Source organism: Crinia signifera, chromosome 2 (genome assembly GCF_055691185.1).
Source record: "Crinia signifera chromosome 2, ASM5569118v1, whole genome shotgun sequence".
In the NCBI taxonomy this organism is placed as follows: domain Eukaryota; kingdom Metazoa; phylum Chordata; class Amphibia; order Anura; family Myobatrachidae; genus Crinia; species Crinia signifera.
Genome location: NC_139218.1, coordinates 29101529 through 29118398, shown reverse-complemented (window position 1 = coordinate 29118398; position 16870 = coordinate 29101529). Strand labels below are relative to the sequence as shown.

At 46.0% G+C, this 16870-nt stretch overlaps 1 protein-coding gene across 1 annotated transcript in view; it reads left to right on the top strand.

Annotated features, from left to right (window-relative positions):
* The window catches only part of ADAMTS5 (ADAM metallopeptidase with thrombospondin type 1 motif 5), a 77300-nt gene that overhangs the window by 39367 nt on the left and 21063 nt on the right, over positions 1-16870 (top strand). The window contains exons 4-5 of the mRNA XM_083171859.1: positions 12677-12960; positions 14554-14737. Of these exons, the coding sequence (XP_083027985.1) occupies positions 12677-12960; positions 14554-14737 (468 nt within the window). The remainder of the gene's footprint in view (positions 1-12676; positions 12961-14553; positions 14738-16870) is intronic.

Sequence of the window (16870 nt, the reverse complement as noted above, 5' to 3'; positions counted from 1 at the left end):
CATCATCTAATTGTTTACTGTAATAGAAAAACTTATCCATGGATCATCCATTAGGCAACCTACTGTAGGTCTTGATTCAGGTCTGTTCGCTAAGCTACGTATGTCCGCAGCCTAGAGAACAGGTAAGCGCTGCCCATCCGCCAGCCGGCCGACCGAACAACCGCCCTTCCCCCATGGGAATTCCCACATTTGCATGGAAGGGGGTGTGTACAATTACACATCCCATTGCAAGCAGCAGCACAAGTGAAAAAAGTAATTCGATGATCGCTTAACATCGAATGGTTTTTCAACTGTTTGCAAACAAAAGTCAATCTAGACTGACTTATTTCCGTCGGAGATGGGCGAATTTGGACAGGGCGCTGACATCATGTGACGCCAGCCGCCCGCTCCAGCAGGCATCGACATGCCAGCTTTTCCCTTCCCTCTCTTGACCGTGCAAACTCCTTGACAAGTGTAAAACTCACCGCAGGCGTTTGCACAGGGGGTCTGCACAGGCGCATATTCGCTCCTGCGCATGCGCGGACACGCACCATCGGAAATGGGGCCAAATTTGGCCCCAACCAATTTGGTCTGAATCAGGCCCCAAGTCTTCTGCTATAGGCACAGAGAGTCATGGATCACCGAAACCCATGTATGTAGCTTGCGGGGAACGGTCTCACCAAATTTCAAGTCAAGAGTCAAGTCAAAGTCAAAAACTTCTGTTTCCCACTGTGGTGCTCTAACACAGTGACATACTGTACAATGTGACGCATATGCAGGTCAGCGGCCATTTTGGTAGAGGGAATGAAGCCTCCATAGCAGTAGCACATTCCTCCTTCAACAGTCTAGGGCCAGAGGATTCCCACCATGAGCCTCAAGGCACACTAACAGTCCAGGTTTCAGAACAGGAGAGTGATAGTGGGCGCTCTACCTTGGTTGCCGGCTGCTAAGTCTGGTTTGTCCAAACCCAGGGTAAGTTAAATAACAAGAAGGTGACTAGCGCTCAGGCTATAAATTGATAACGGAGATGATATCTAGTGTGGTACAGCTTGCGTGTAAAGCAGGGTTATAAATAACAACAGTGTGCCAGTATAATGAAAGCAAAGGTGTTTATTGTCATTTAGTAAAAAATGACATCCAATGGTGGGGGGTGGGGGTGGTGAGGGATGGGAGCCCTCTATAGGAGGGGTGTGGGGGGCTGGTGGTGGCTGCAAGAGCCAGAGTCCAGAGTCTTAAGGCTCCCATACACTATGCGATTTTGTGACGATTTCATCCGATTTCGGCACTTTGTGCCGATAGTCGGGTGAAATCGGCCCAAAATCGTATGTGTGTGATATCTGATCCGATCCGATGCGCGGTCCCGTGCTCATCGGACCGGATCAGGGAGGTCGGACGGTCTGTACATACGATCACGTCCGACCTCCCTGTATGCATATGCCTGCCACCTGACAGGCATATGCATACAGACACCGGGGGAGTAGTGGGGGCGGCCAGCGGGTCCCTGAGCGCCGGCGAGTGCTGCTGACTGACATGGCCGGGAAGTGTACTTACACATAGCAGCAGCGGGGACGGGCAGCGCAGTGGCGGCTATTATATTTTTAAAATACTTGTCAAATGACCGGCCGCTCTCTGATTGGCTGAGAGCTCTCCGGCCAATCAGAGAGCGGCCGGTCATTTGACAAGTATTTTAAAAATCTAATAGCCGCCACTACGCGTCCCGTCCCCGCTGCTGCTATGTGTAAGTACACTGCCCGGCCAGGTCAGCAGCGCTCACCGCACCCGCCGCCCGCCCCCACCGCCGCTGCCCGCCCCCACTACTCCTCACCGCCCTGCAGCTCCCCGGGTTTTTTTTTACATGGGATAAATCGCATGCGATTTATCCCATGTAAAAAATGGCACATCAAGTGCCAAATTGTATGTGAGCCTCCCGGGGAGCTGCCGGGCGGCTCGCAAGTAAATTGGGTCCGACTTGTCCCTAGGACAAGTCGGCCTAATGTATGGGGGCCTTTACAGGAAAAAGTAAAAGTCACACAAGCACACTCCGTTTCACCTCCTGCGGTGAACACACTCTGTGTGCTGGGTGGAGATGGATGCTGTGGAGATATTAGTGCACAGAGAAATCGTTTGGCTGTAGATGGTAGGTCACAGTCTTATCATAGGGTCATGATAAGTGTCAAGGTGTCGCTCAGGTTAAAGAGCGTCCTCTCTGCTGGCCAAGCGGTGCACCTGACACCTGATACCGCTGATGTCCTCAATCCTTCCGTCCCTCGCCGCTTTCAGTTATAGCCATGCTTGAACACAGGTGGTTAAATTTAAAACAACTGAGGTACTAATTCATTCTGATCAAGAATGACTCTACTAAAACCTGGACTGTAAGTGTGATTTACTGCCATAACGCTAAGCACTCCGTCTCTTAATTAGTTTCAGTTAAAACAAAAAACATTTTTCTTTTTCTTTTTTACATTTCTCTGCTAGGACAAATTAGAACAGATAAGGGGCCTGCTTAATTTTGGCACGCTAAGCAGCATACATTCATTGCTTAGCAAGCTGGGTAACGCCACCCACCGGGCTTTCAAACGGCTACCCCACCCTTTCCATCCCCTGCGGCAAACATATTGCCGCATATGCATGCGAATGCATGTGTACAGTCACACAACCATTCACATGTGAGTGTACAGGTGAACAATCAGATCATAGAGACCACCCATGGGAACAATGGTCCCTTTATTAGCAAGTACCAAAGATACTTGAACTCCTTTTCTTTAGTAAATAATAATAAAAAAAAACAAAAACAGAAGTGCGGTTTATCAACTGAGCGCATTTTGTCACATGACTGTATCAGATGTTTGTTCGAAAGTACGAAAGTGTAATCTGAAAAAGACATTACAATGAACATTATCCTGTCAATTAAAAGAAAAATAGCTCAGTTATGTAATTATGAAGTTATGACTGAATGGTTTTCATACAGAATATGGATGAATTTTTCTTATCTTGGTGAAAAAAACCAGTGTGAAAGCCATTATCCTTTCTACTGTAGTAATTGTTTCAATATACATTAGCAAAAGAATGAACCAGACTTAGAAACATTGATTTGTTTTTTTTTTTAGATTCTTTAAAGCGGCAATCCCGCATTCTGTAATGATGTTTATTATTTCAACAGAAAGTTTATTACATTTGAAGCATTAGTTTTGCAAGCCATCCTCCTACAATCATTATCACCTTTTAAAATCTTTCAGGAAGGAAAACATTTATGATTGACAGACATAGATCTAGGCTCAGCATGGCATGATAGAGGAGAAAGGGCGTTTCACGCTGGAATCAGATTCATTCCTAAGCCTCTCTGCTCATAATGTTATGTGTCAGGCAACTGTGGTCGCCATAGTTGCCACTGGAGAATCTGCAGAATTGTTGACATAAATAGTAGACTAACAAAACAAAGCAAATTAAAAAAATATATTACCGTCAAGAAAAATAGACTCCGGTTGCTGGAGAAAACATTGATCATTGCCGCTAATTGAATGGACCACTAAAAGTGGCATACCATTACATAACAACAATAGTACAGTGAAGTCATTCAAAAGAAACATCAGGATGCAGTGTCCGCAATTGTAATATGTTTATAGCATTATAATTATAGGTCCATTGAGGTTTGTGGGAGATTGATTTCAATTATTTCAAGGAAGCATAGTAGACCACAGTCCTATACTCACAGCAGATAAATCTATTGGCCGACTCAGCTTGGTAAATTGTCTACTTAACACGGACGTTCGGTTCATCCAAATTCAGGGGCATTAATACCAGTTAATTCCTAAACAAGTAGCAATGGAAACCATAAGCTAGGAAACTGTAGCCAAGTGGTTCATAGTTTGTACTTTAGTTTATAAGGAGCGGTTTACTTCTGAGTGGTATCAGACCCATATTTATTACACTTATGACAGTTGCACTAGTGAGTGTCACATTTAAAATTGAGATTCATTTCAGTGCTCCTCTTCTGACCGCAGTAATCACAATATCTCCCATGCACACATACAACTGCAACTGAATCATGATTGGGAATGACTTAATGTAATGTAAGTTGCCTGGTATAAGCTGCAGCATTACAGTGTTTATGAACTAGCACCTGGACAGTCTAGTGCACATCAATACCCCCTAGTGGTCATTACTTCCTACTGCAAGTGCACTGATCTGTCCACAGTCCTATGGGAAATACGCAGATAAGCATTGATCACAAAAAATTGTATTTTCTACTATAAATATGCTTATAATTGTGGACAGTGTGCAAAATAAACGGTATGAGGCACTGCATCAGCAGAGTATAGATGTATATGACATTAATTATTGCCCTTTGTAAACATGGATCCATTCCAGTTTAATTCCATTTTTATTCTGGACCAGATCCAAGACTCGTCTTGTTCTGCGAATCTTGTCCGTATGTTATATTGGGATGTTACTGCTTATTCTCTATGCATTTCATCATCGCAGCTGTGTTTTTACAACTGTGCGCGCCATCCCTCCTGCCTTCTTAGAGCGTTTCCTTATTCCGTATCTCCCTTTACTAATGGATATAATATTTCTAGCTTTAGCTTTCCAAGAGGCCGGCAAACTTGTGTGTATAATATTAGAACTTTGCATATGCCCCCACTGTAGTAAATCCAGAAATATAGTCGCAAGCGTACCGCGGCTCAGGTCAAAGGGGCAGCTGCAAAATGGCCATATGTTATGTGTCTTTGCCGTGTCTGATGTTTTGATTTTTATCTATCGTTTGATATCACCAGGATGCTTGTGGGTAATGGGGTGCTAGGTTTCATGGCAAGAATATGCAGTAATGTTAATACTCTAAATACCGCTGTAACCACAAACCCACAGATGGCAAGTCATGAAAATGTGCTTATAGCTGAGCTGAGTAATGCACAGTTCTGTACTATACTGTACAGTTATCCAGTATGCTATTTAATATAATGTACCCATGGGCCCATTCAGACCTGCTTGTAGCGGGCCGAACTAGGCGGCAAGTCCGATGGTGGTGGGGGGGGGGGGGGGTGTGCAGGCACAATTCTGAGCATGTGCAAACCTCAGGCAGGGCAGCTGAGAGGAATGTCGGGCCCCGGTAAAATTTTGGGGGTGTGGCCTAAGTGTGGGGGGTGTGGGCATGCCCCCAAAATGTTTAGAGGGGGGTGAAAGAAAACTCTAAAAACTGTAATCTCAGCAGCAGCACACACCTACAGCATGTGCTGTGCTGACAGCATGTGCTGTGCTGACAGAAACTCATGCTGAGACTGCTGTCAGCACAGCACATACTGTAGAAGTGTGTGCTGCTGTTGCTACCCGGGAGGGACGGAGGGGGAAGGGAGGGGTAGGACCAGGGCCCCTGCGGGTAATTAGTACCCACTCCCCCCCCCCCCCTTTCGGCTGCCCTGACCCCAGGAGGGAACGCCTACGGCAAGGGGGCAGGTGGGGCAGATGGGTGGCTCAATCAGGGGAACGCCCAGCATTTTATGACCACCCCCATAAAAATGCTGAGCTTTCTCCTGAGAAAGCAGCCATGGAGTTTCCTACTCGGGGCGGGTGGCTGATGTCACATGACCCCAGATCCCGCCCCCTTTCCGGCAATCAGCGGTGGCAAAAAACGTCAGTTCACACTGACTGTTATTTCTGAAGAGTAGAAAAATCATTTGATGGTCAGCCACAATCGAATGATTTCTATCTCCTTCAGCCGAATGCGAGGGAATGTGTTCTCGTACATGCTTGTGAGGAAATGCGGGCAGCGCGGGTGGCGCTGACCTGTTGGCTGGACTGTGAGTATATACAGCCTAGTGAACAGGGCTGAATCAGTCCCCTGATTCTATGATGCTATGGTTCTGTGTTTTCAGGTTTGCAGAGTCTTTGTTCTCTCCCACTCCGATGATTCAAAGTCATTGTCATGCAAAGTCCTATAGAATGTATTGTATTGATCGGTGCTTGCACGCACATCGTATCCAGAGGTCTGTTTGCAAACTAGAACCAAAGTTTTCTTAATAAATCCTATCGTTGGATAGCCACAATGACTACTGGTGCCACCAATTTCCCCAGGAGATGCACCTTAAATTAGTGAATCTAATATGGTAGCAAAACTGGGGAGAGCTACCATAGGTGCAGGGGGTGCAGCTGCTATGGGGCCCAGTGCTGAGAGGGGCCACCTTCCCTGTCACAGTTACATGTGTTATATACAGGGGTGTAGCTACCATAGGTGCAGGGAGTGCAACTGCTGTGAGGCCCAGAGCTGAGAAGGGCCACCTTCCCTGTCACAGTTATGTGTTATATACAGGGGTGTAGCTACTATAGGTGCAGGGAGTGCAGCTGCTATGGGGCCCAGAGCTGAGAGGGGCCACCTTCCCTGTCACAGTTACATGTGTTATACACAGGGGTGTAACTACCATAGGTGCAGGGGGTGCAGCTGCTATGGGGCCCAGAGCTGAGAGGGGCCACCTTCCCTGTCACAGTTACATGTGTTATATACAGGGGTGTAGCTACCATAGGTGCAGGGAGTGCAGCTGCTATGGGGCCCAGAGCTGAGAGGGGCCACCTTCCCTGTCACAGTTACATGTGTTATGTACAGGGGTGTAGCTACCATAGGTGCAGAGGGTGCAGCTGCTATGGAGCCCAGAGCTGAGAGGGCCACCTTCCCTGTCACAGTTACATGTGTTATATACAGGGGTGTAGATACCATAGGTGCAGGGGGTGCAGCTGCTATGGGGCCCAGAGCTGAGATGGGCCTCCTTCCCTGTCACTGTTATGTGTGTTATATACAGGGGTGTAGCTACCATAGGTGCAGGGAGTGCAGCTGCTGTGGGGCCCAGAGCTGAGAGGGGCCACCTTCCCTGTCACAGTTACATGTGTTTATATACAGGGGTGTAGATACCATAGGTGCAGGGGGTGCAGCTGCTATGGGGCCCAGAGCTGAGATGGGCCTCCTTCCCTGTCACAGTTACATGTGTTATATACAGGGTGTAGCTACCATAGGTGCAGGGAGTGCAGCTGCTATGGGGCCCAGAGCTGAGAGGGGCCACCTTCCCTGTCACAGTTACATGTGTTATATACAGGGGTGTAGCTACCATAGGTGCAGGGGGTGCAGCTGCTATGGGGCCCAGAGCTGAGAGGGGCCACCTTCCATGTCACAGTTACATGTGTTATTATACAGGGGTGTAGCTACCATAGGTGCAGGGAGTGCTAGATACACTGTATGACATAATGTGAACAAGGGATACTGTGTTGCATAATGTGTACTGGCATCCCTACAATGGGCCTTATTTTGGTTCATTCTTTCTGACAAAATCCTTCTTAGATGGACAAAACCATGTGCACTGCAGGGGGGGCAGATGTAACATGTGCAGAGAGAATTAGATTTGGGTGAGTAATTTTGTTTCTGTGCAGGGAAAATACTGACTGCTTTATTTTTACACTGCAATATAGATCTCACTTTGAAGTAAAACCCCACCCAAATCTAATTCTCTCTGCACAAGTAACACCTGCCCCACCTGCAGTGCACATGGTTTTGCCCATCTAAGAAGGATTTTGTCAGAAAGAATGAACCAAAATAAGGCCCAATGTGACTTAATATGAACGAGGGCACTCCTATGAGGCCTAACAGTTCTGGTGCTGCCTGTGCAGCTCCTCCTACCGCCTCCACTCTTTACTGGTACTAGTAACAGGGAGGTGTAGCACAGATAAGTGCCTACTTATATACTGTATCACCTAAATAACCCAACCTCTGTAAACAAATAAGAATGGGTAGACATAGGCTCATACATGTTGGATTAGAGGTGACAGAGCAGACATGTAATACGAATGTCGATAAACACCCAACAGCTTGTCAAAACAAAGAGTTTCTCCGAAAGTTTCATTCAGACTTGAGACTGGTAACCCCTGGATTAATGCTGGGTGTGAGTGCTGCTGTACGGGAGTGATTAGCTTACACGTTATGCAGAAATGTGGAGATTAACAATAAGGGAATGAAGCGCTGCTAGAGGGGAAATAGCCTGCGTGTGAATTTATTAAGAACACGGAACTCTTTCCTTCCAAATAGAGGGAAGTACGATGAGCGGGCAGCTGCAGCATTTGCTGATTTCCATGGGAGGTTACAGGGATTGAGTACAAGGCACGGACAGCACAGGCACCAAATACTGAACATTTAGGTAACAAAATCCCCAAATCCTGCTGTGTCGTCCTACAGAATAATGGGCCTTATTCTAGTTCACTCTTTCTAACAAAATCCTTCTTAGATGGACAAAACCATGTGCACTGCAGGTGGGGCAGATGTAACTTGTGCAGAGAAAATTAGATTTGGGTGGGGTTTTACTTCAAAGTGAGATCTATATTGCAGTGTAAAAATAAAGCAGCCAGTATTTACCCTTCACAGAGATAAAATAACTCACCCAAATCTAATTCTCTCTGCACATGTTACATCTGCCCTCCTGCAGTGCACATGGTTTTGTCCATCTAAGAAGGATTTTGTCGGAAAGAGTGAACTAGAATAAGACCCAATGTTCCTGGTAGACAAGCTGGTGGCTGGCGATGAGCGATGGGCTGCTTCATTTACGCTCTACTCTTAACGGGTCTTTTATACCACAGATGTACCAGTGGTAATTATGGGCCCAGTTTACTAGGCCGAATGCCTGTGCCTGCATTTTTTGGAGGTTTGGCCTTATTTTTTGGTTTGCTTCATGTCCCTTATATTGTAGAGGCATGGGGTCCATACTTACTTTTCAGATGTCCGCTATCCGCCTAATTAGGGCGAGCGCTGACGTCATGTGATGTTAGCCACCTGCCGCATGCAGACATCGACACATCTGCTCTCCCAGGGAAACACCCGGAATTTTTAGCAGGACGCCCCCTGCCCGCCCATTTACCTCCCTTGACAGCGTGAACGCCTTGGCGAGCTTGGCATTCGCACATGGGGTTTGCACATGCGCATATTGACGCATGCACATGTGCAGACCACCACCATTGAAAATGGGGTCAAATTCGGACCCTTGGTCCAATGGAGCATAGTAAGAATTATCCTTTTGCAGTGTGTGCTGAGCTGTAGAGAGAGGCTGTGCTGCGGCGGCAGCCTGTAATCTCTCTCAGGTCCTGGGTAAATATTCCCCGCGAGCCAGAGGGGCAGATCCTACAAATCGTGACTGTCCAATCCAGACAATATTGTGAAGGTTTGAGAAATATGCGTTGTGTTACTTGTTGGCCCCATGGGGTCACAATCCGGCCCTGACCCTTAGTAAAATCTATAATGTCTAGAGCATTCTTTGTAGTTTAGCTGTAAACGTCTGAAGTCTGATAAACCCGTCTCCTTTATTCATGGCGAGAACAAAGTCAATTTACTTCAATATTATTTTATGAGACAAGTCTTTCTTTTATCGCGTCTTATTAGTTCCCTGGCACAGTTAATTATTGCGATCTAGAAAATACAAAGCATATTTCTTTATCAGGACGAATAACATTAAACAAGGACCGTGGCAGCACACGACTGAAGTTCCGTGTCAAACATTGCTTAGTTCCAGCTCAGCGTCAGCTGCAAGTTTATCTGAGGACACATTCTATAGTAAACTGACGTCGTTCTTTCTTTCTTTCCTTTGTTTTGTTGTTTTTCTCTTTATGTTTAATACAGGCAGATCATTGTATTGTGTTATTATTCCTCGCTTGTCGAATAAAATAGATTTGCATTTAACTCTAAACAGATAACTCTAAACTGCTCATCACACTGCTGCTAGAAGGTGAAGGCAATTATACCGAACCGTCCTTACTTTGCAGTGGTTTATATGTAGATGCTAGGAAATGAGCTGCCTAAGGTAAAACAATGTAAATGTGTCTAAATTTAAGATAAAAAACATTATTCATGAATAACAACCATTTATAAGGAATGGTTTTGCCTTTTAAATGATTGCCCCTTAAAAAAAAAAAACATCTGAATTCAGTCGACATCCCGTATGGCAGCTAAACTTGGGCAGAGATAAAGTGGATGGAGATAAAGTACCAGCCAGCCCCTAACTGCCATTTTTTTCAAATGCATCCTGTAGCGTGACAGTTAGGTGCTGATTTGGCTGTCTGTTTATCACTCTCCATTTTATCACTTTTTGAAAATGGATACATCTGGTCCTAAGTACATAAATCTCAAAGTACCACCCAATCAGCTCCTAACTGTCATACACATGTTATGGCGCGTTTTTGAACACGATTTTGACCCATCGGGCCGATAAATCATGTGAAAATTGTCATATCGTATGTTATTTACTTCTGTATTCGATCCTATGCGCAGTCCCGTGCGCATCGAATCAGATCCGGAGATGCCACATGGATATATCGTATCCTGGGACAGTGAATGGCATTGCATACGATACATCATATGCAAAAGGTGGATCATATGCGATCCTACCTCTAGGGAGGGTGTGGTATAGGGGTCCGATAGTCAGGATTCGACGATCTTTAGACTGACGATGGACTCCGGACTGCCGGTACTCAAACAGTGAGACAAGCACCTTGAAAACGGACTGTGGTCTCGGACTCCCTTGATGGGAAATAGCCCGTTTAAGTCGAGATTCCGACAGTTGGCCTTTTAACAATCGGGATTCCGACATTGGTCTACTGACCAATCGGAATCCTGACTGTCGGTAGGTCATCCAGCACCCACTGTGGAGTCCGGCGTCCTCCGACGCAGAGTTGTCGAGGTATCGCATGCTTTATCTCTCTCCACATTATCACTCACCAGGGCTTATCTGCCCCTCAAGCACTTCAGTTATTTTAGTGAAGTCGTGGGACATGTCACTGTTCCCAGTGAGTCGGGTAATAGTTTTCCCTAGTGCAGAGATGTTTTCCAGTGAACATACAGTACATACCAAGTGATAAAAGCCTTTGGAAGGGACTCTGAATTCTTAAACACATTCAGAGGTTAGATGAGGTCACAGAGATTCTGTTTTGGAAATTACAACAATTCTGTTTTTACACGGGGCCTTTTATATTCCACCAGCAGCCTGTTTTAATGTTCTGGTTCACATCTTACTGCTTCTTTTCCATAATACCAACTACTTGTTTGGAAAGTCGGGTCTGGTTTTACAATGCCAGCGGCGGGCACAAGGGCACAAGTGTTTGAATCCCAGTGGACCGTTGCCAAACGGCATTCTTTGAGAGTCAACAGTGCTTTGCTGGATTCCACGGGGGCGCTTGTGTTTATACCTTTTTTCTTAGCTCGAAACTGCTGACAGTCAAGAAAGCCCCACTTAAAAGACTCTGCTGCAGCCAAGGATATGGAAGGCATTAGCACCGGGCTCATTCCCTGAGCATGAGTTTAATAATGCTTGTTGTATAGGAGTACACTAAAGTCTGCTTATTGATTTCAATCTGCTGGCGCTGAGATCTTACACTGATTTCTTGTTCTCAATAAAATCCAACTATTGAATCTTGGAATTTTAAGTGCAGCACGGTCCAAAAGCAAAGCCATTTCCTGTTCATTACATTTCCTGTTTCATAGATCTATACTTTTTTAAGAACTATAAGAGTTATTCTTAATCAATCGGTCCCCTGCGCGTTGGTACGGGGACCGATTGTTTGCGACTGCGCATGTGCATAGTGTTTTTATGCACATGTGCAGCCGCTGTGTACGAGCACTCACAGTGCTCGCACTCAGAAGTCCGGATGCGGGGGAGGGGTGCGTTAATTTGCCTGTGGGGCTCATCACACACAGTCAATGCGACCTGAAAAATGGCTAGCCTGTACCTGCCTTTGCAGCTAGGGGGCAGCCGGTAGTTTGCGAGTGTTTGGCTTCCTAGCGAAGTGCAGGCACTTTAGCATCACAGGGAGGGACTCAGTGTGTGGCGCAGCCTTGGCTTGTGCTGGGTGGTTCCCCGCAGACTACCGTCGTAAGTTGTCATTTTGCTATACTAATCGGGCTCTATAGTAGATCTATAAGTGCATTATTAGGATCTTTTTAGGAATTACATGCTGCAAAAATAATACATGTTAAAAAAAATTAAATTTTTTTTTATTATAATTTGTATAGAATTTCCGCTGGTTGGCAGAAATGTGATTCACCCAGGGCCGGACTGGCCATCCAGGGCCAATTTTTTAAAACTGTCAGTGGCAGCACTGCCTCCCGTTCGGCGATAGTGGTGAGAGAGCGGTGAGTCCAGTGGCTCTCTCTGTTTAACGATTGTATCCAGGGGACATGGGTGCATAACACGTGGTCATGCCTCTCACTTGTGAGTTGTGCATGCCAGGATCAGCAGCACACAGCATACCCTGCGTGTGTGTGCACGCATGCCCGACGTGTGCACGCGCCCGACTGCACAAATGCCAGGGCTGATTCGGAGGTCCACTCCGCCCCTGAATTCACCCATTATTCTTTAGCACAGTAAAGACCTGGGATATCTTTCAAAAAACAATCTGTGTTTAGAACAGATTATATAAGGCCTGATATAAATTCAGCATTCAATGGAGGTATGACCATTGCATGGGATATCACAGTTATGGGGCCCTGTTGGGCCATCTCATCCGAAACGGCCCATTGATGATGGTCTATCCATTCCCAAGACCCCATTCTATTTTATGTTTGATTATGGGTCTACACATTCCGTATGCCATGGACCACTACTAATGGGTAGTTATCTCTAATATGAGATATGGCGTAGTCTATGTCCCTAACTCATTTTTTTTTTTTAAATCTATTTTTCAGGAAACTGTTTGCTAGACCAACCGAGGAATCCGATCTTGGGACCCGAGGAGCTGCCGGGACAGAGTTACGATGCCATCCGCCAGTGCAAGCTTGCCTTTGGGCCCACGTATACGGTGTGTCCTGGAATGGATGTCTGTTCGAGGCTGTGGTGCGCGGTGGTTCGCCAGGGCCAGATGGTTTGTTTGACAAAGAAGCTGCCAGCTGTGGAGGGAACGCCATGTGGAAAGGGAAGGATATGTCTGCACGGCAAGTGTGTTGATAAGACCAAGAAGAAATACTATTCGGTATGTATGTCACTTATTATCCTACAGTTATCATTTCAGGGAAAATGGCAAATTCTAAATAAATAATGGCTAGTATCCAAAACTACGCCATGAAAAAGATGGGCGTTCCTAAGGGTATGCGGATGGGACGATGTCTGCCGGGGGTGGGCGGCTGTTGTCACAGTACGTCAGCCGCCTTCCCCTTCTTCTTCCCGGCACTCGCAAATAAAAGTCAGTTCCCACTGATTTTATTCACGAAAGCCAGGAGAAATCAATCGATAGTCGTCGACCATCAAAGGATTTCTACTGCAGTGGAGGCACCGTTCGGACGGTGTCAGGCGGAGTCTCAGGTGCTCTGTAACCTGCGAACTTCGCAATTTACCGAGCCAACCCGAATCGGCACCTAACTCCCGTACATGAATGAAAGATAATTTTTGATCCAATAGCAAGGGTAGGTTAGAAGCCCAACAAACACAAAAATAGCGTAGCCATCCACCAAGGATGCAAATCCCAGAGTGATGCCTAAAATCAAATGATTGGTCCAATATAGAGTCACCATCATAAGAAACACAATAGTTTTACATTAATAAATTAATCTTAATGCGTTTCGTAGAGAAAGTCCCTACTTCATCAGGACATGGATTTTTTTTTCCAGTAGGGGAAGGCCTGAAGCAGCAGCTCAACCATAATGTAAACTCAAGGTGTACACAATGTAGGATAATCATCATCGATATTCACGATAACGATTTTATTAACGATACTGCCTTGCATCTGGTGTCTACGCTTATATCATTAACGATACGTTAATGGTCATTAACAGCCCTGTTGTTTGTACTTGCAGTCAAATCGTTAATATGGGCCTAATTCGAATTGGATCGCCAAGCACATTTCTTTCTTTAATGGATAAAACCATGTGGTACTGCAGGTGGAACAGGAACGTGTGCAGAGCGGATGGAGCACACACCCTAGCACTTAATAATGCGCACAATGACAACACTTCTATTTAAGTTTACAGAGATCTTCCTGCCATGAAGAGAGACGATTATTATTTATGCAGATGTACTAAGCCTTTGAGAGTGATAAAATGGAGAAAGATAAAGTACCAGCTAAGCAGTTCCCAACTGTAATTTTTTCCAAACAAAGGGGCCTATGTACTAGCCTTGGAGAGAGATAATGCAGGCGGAGATAAAGTGTTAGAGAAATAGCTACTAACTACCATGTTACAAGTTGGGTTTGAAAAATGACAGTTAAGAGCTGTTTGGTTGGTACGTCATCTCCGTCCACTTTATCTCTCTCCAAGTCTTATTTCGCAGCAGTGTATAGGCCATCGGACCCCCCTGAGCCACCCAGGATGCGATACATCACATGCGGTACTTTCACATGTGATATAGCGCACGCGACCCTGCTCCCCACCTCCGGGAGGTGAGGCCGTCGCGGAGGTCAGACGGGCAGCAGAAATAGAATTAGAAATATGAATTTTTGCCACAACTTTGCTTGTCTGTTCTTCTGACCCATTATCATTGAATCTAGGATTCTATCAATTATATATTTTCCAAATGTTCCAAAGGTGATTCTGCCTGTTCTTATTCTAATGACATCATCCGTATATTGCAGATTACCAGTCATGGTAATTGGGGATCCTGGGGTCCCTGGGGACAGTGTTCACGTACATGTGGAGGAGGAGTTCAGTTTGCATATCGTCACTGCAATGACCCTGCCCCGAGAAACAGCGGTAGATACTGCACAGGGAAGCGAGCCATCAACCGGTCGTGTAACGTTAACACCTGTCCCTCTAACGGTAAGACATTTTCCTTACAATTTGTTCCTATGCAAAGCTTAAGCCATGGGGCCAGATGCACTAAGCTTCAAAAGTAATAAAATGGAGAGTGATAAACACCCGGCCAATCAGCTCCTGCCTGCCATGTCAAAGACTGTATTTGAAAAATGTCAGGCAGGAGCTGATTGGCTGTTGTTTATCACTCTCCATTTAATCACTTTTGAAGCTTAGTGCATCTGGCCCTTGGTGTGACATCATGTACAGAGATAAATTACAAACCAATCAGCTGTGAGAAACATGGCGCTAGCTTTGCTACTGCCGCGACTTGTCTGCGTGACAATAGACTCATTTGGGGAGTCAATGTCACTCGTTATTGCATAAAATAATAAAAAACGGTAGATCCGGCACTCCGACGTACAGAAATCCTTGATCCGGTGCCTCCACAGAACCGGATTACAAATAGCTAGATAGTGCATTGTGTATCTGGCATCACCCATGTGCACATTGAGAATGCCTGGAGACAGCATCCTGGCCGGGAAGCCAGCCAGTGATGTCATCTGCATCAACGTAGATCAGTGACATCAAAATATTTCCATAAAACCGATAATGCTTGCACAGTGCTGTTGTGTATTATGCACTGTACATAATTATCTATTTGTTTTTAATAATGCCTAAGGCTTTATTTCCTGCTATGTACTGTGTATCTTTTGCCCTGGTGTTGTGATTTGTGAGGAAGCACTGGGTGTGTGTCGCTATGGAGACATAAGGGCGTAACTACCATAGGTGCAAGGGGTGCAGCCATACTTGCTGACTTTTTGGCTGCCCTCTCCGGGAGAGGGAAGCCAGCTCAGTGAGGCAGGGGGGTGTGACCATCGCCAGACCGGAAAAGGGGCGGTTCTGGGGCAGAGCTATGGATGGGCTGACTTGTTTGGGGGCGTGGCTAGAGTGCTTGCATCATTTTAGCCACGCCTCCCACCGTGCAGTTCCGGTATTTCAGGCATTACACTGCGGGGGACTGGGCCAAAATGACCCAGGGGGGCCGGGAGGGTGACCCGATTTCCGGGACCCTCCCGGCCATTCAGTGAGTGTAGGCAACCCTGGGTGCAGCTGTTACGGGGCCCAGAGCTGAATTGGGCCCATCTTTACTGTCCAAGTTATATGTATTACATACATTTTATCACCATCAGTTGCTAAATAGGGGACCCTTACAAACTTTTGCTGTGTGGCCTATGAATATCTAGTTACGCCCCTGAATGACATCATCGCTCAGCACCAATGCAAGATGATGTCACTAGCATATAAGATTAAAAATACTGTAAGTGAAATAGATTTTTGCCTCAGTGGATGTGAGATCTCACAGACACGGAGAGGGGTGGGGGGGGGATTCTATTTCATACTGTAAATTAAATTTAACTTTATCTGGAGATGTGAACAGGGAGGTGAAGATATTATAAATCCGTGATCTAATATTAACACAGTGTTGTGAGTGGGAACCTGCTGTGAAATGTGTCAATGATAATAGATAATGCTGTGAAGTCTCATTAGCGTCTGCAGTCTGCTTCGCAAGCATAACCAAACGCAAGATAGGAGAATCGTGTATCAGGGTGATTTAAAGGACTGAAAAAACCAAACGGCGCATAAAGATGAACAGCGGCAGAGAAGCAATATAATAAATGACACGCTTCCTCAGTTCTCTGCCTATACTGATACTGATACAGATATAGCTGATATTTAATTACGTTTGGAAAAGCCAGAAAAGGGACCAGAGTCTCTCCAGCATTTCTCCAGTTAGGGTCTCAGGCTCCGGTTCCAGTTTCTTCCGTTCCCCGCGTGATGTCAGCCGCCAACCCTGTCTTCAGTCCGGAGCCCACAAACCTAAGTCAGTCTCCACTGACATATTTGCAGGCCCAGGAGAAAGCATTCAATGATCGCCAACCATCAAATTAGTTATCCTGCTGCGGGACGTGCCACTCGCCTGGTTGCGAGGGGATACGGCGGGGGTGAGGGATTTGGCAGGGCGGGCACTATGGGACTCGGTAAGCTGTGAGCTTCGCAGGTTACCGAGTCAACCAGAATCAGAACCTGAAATAGCAGCAATCTCCCTCTCTCCCTCATTAGTGTAACAATCTCCCTCATGTCACCTAGCTCACATTA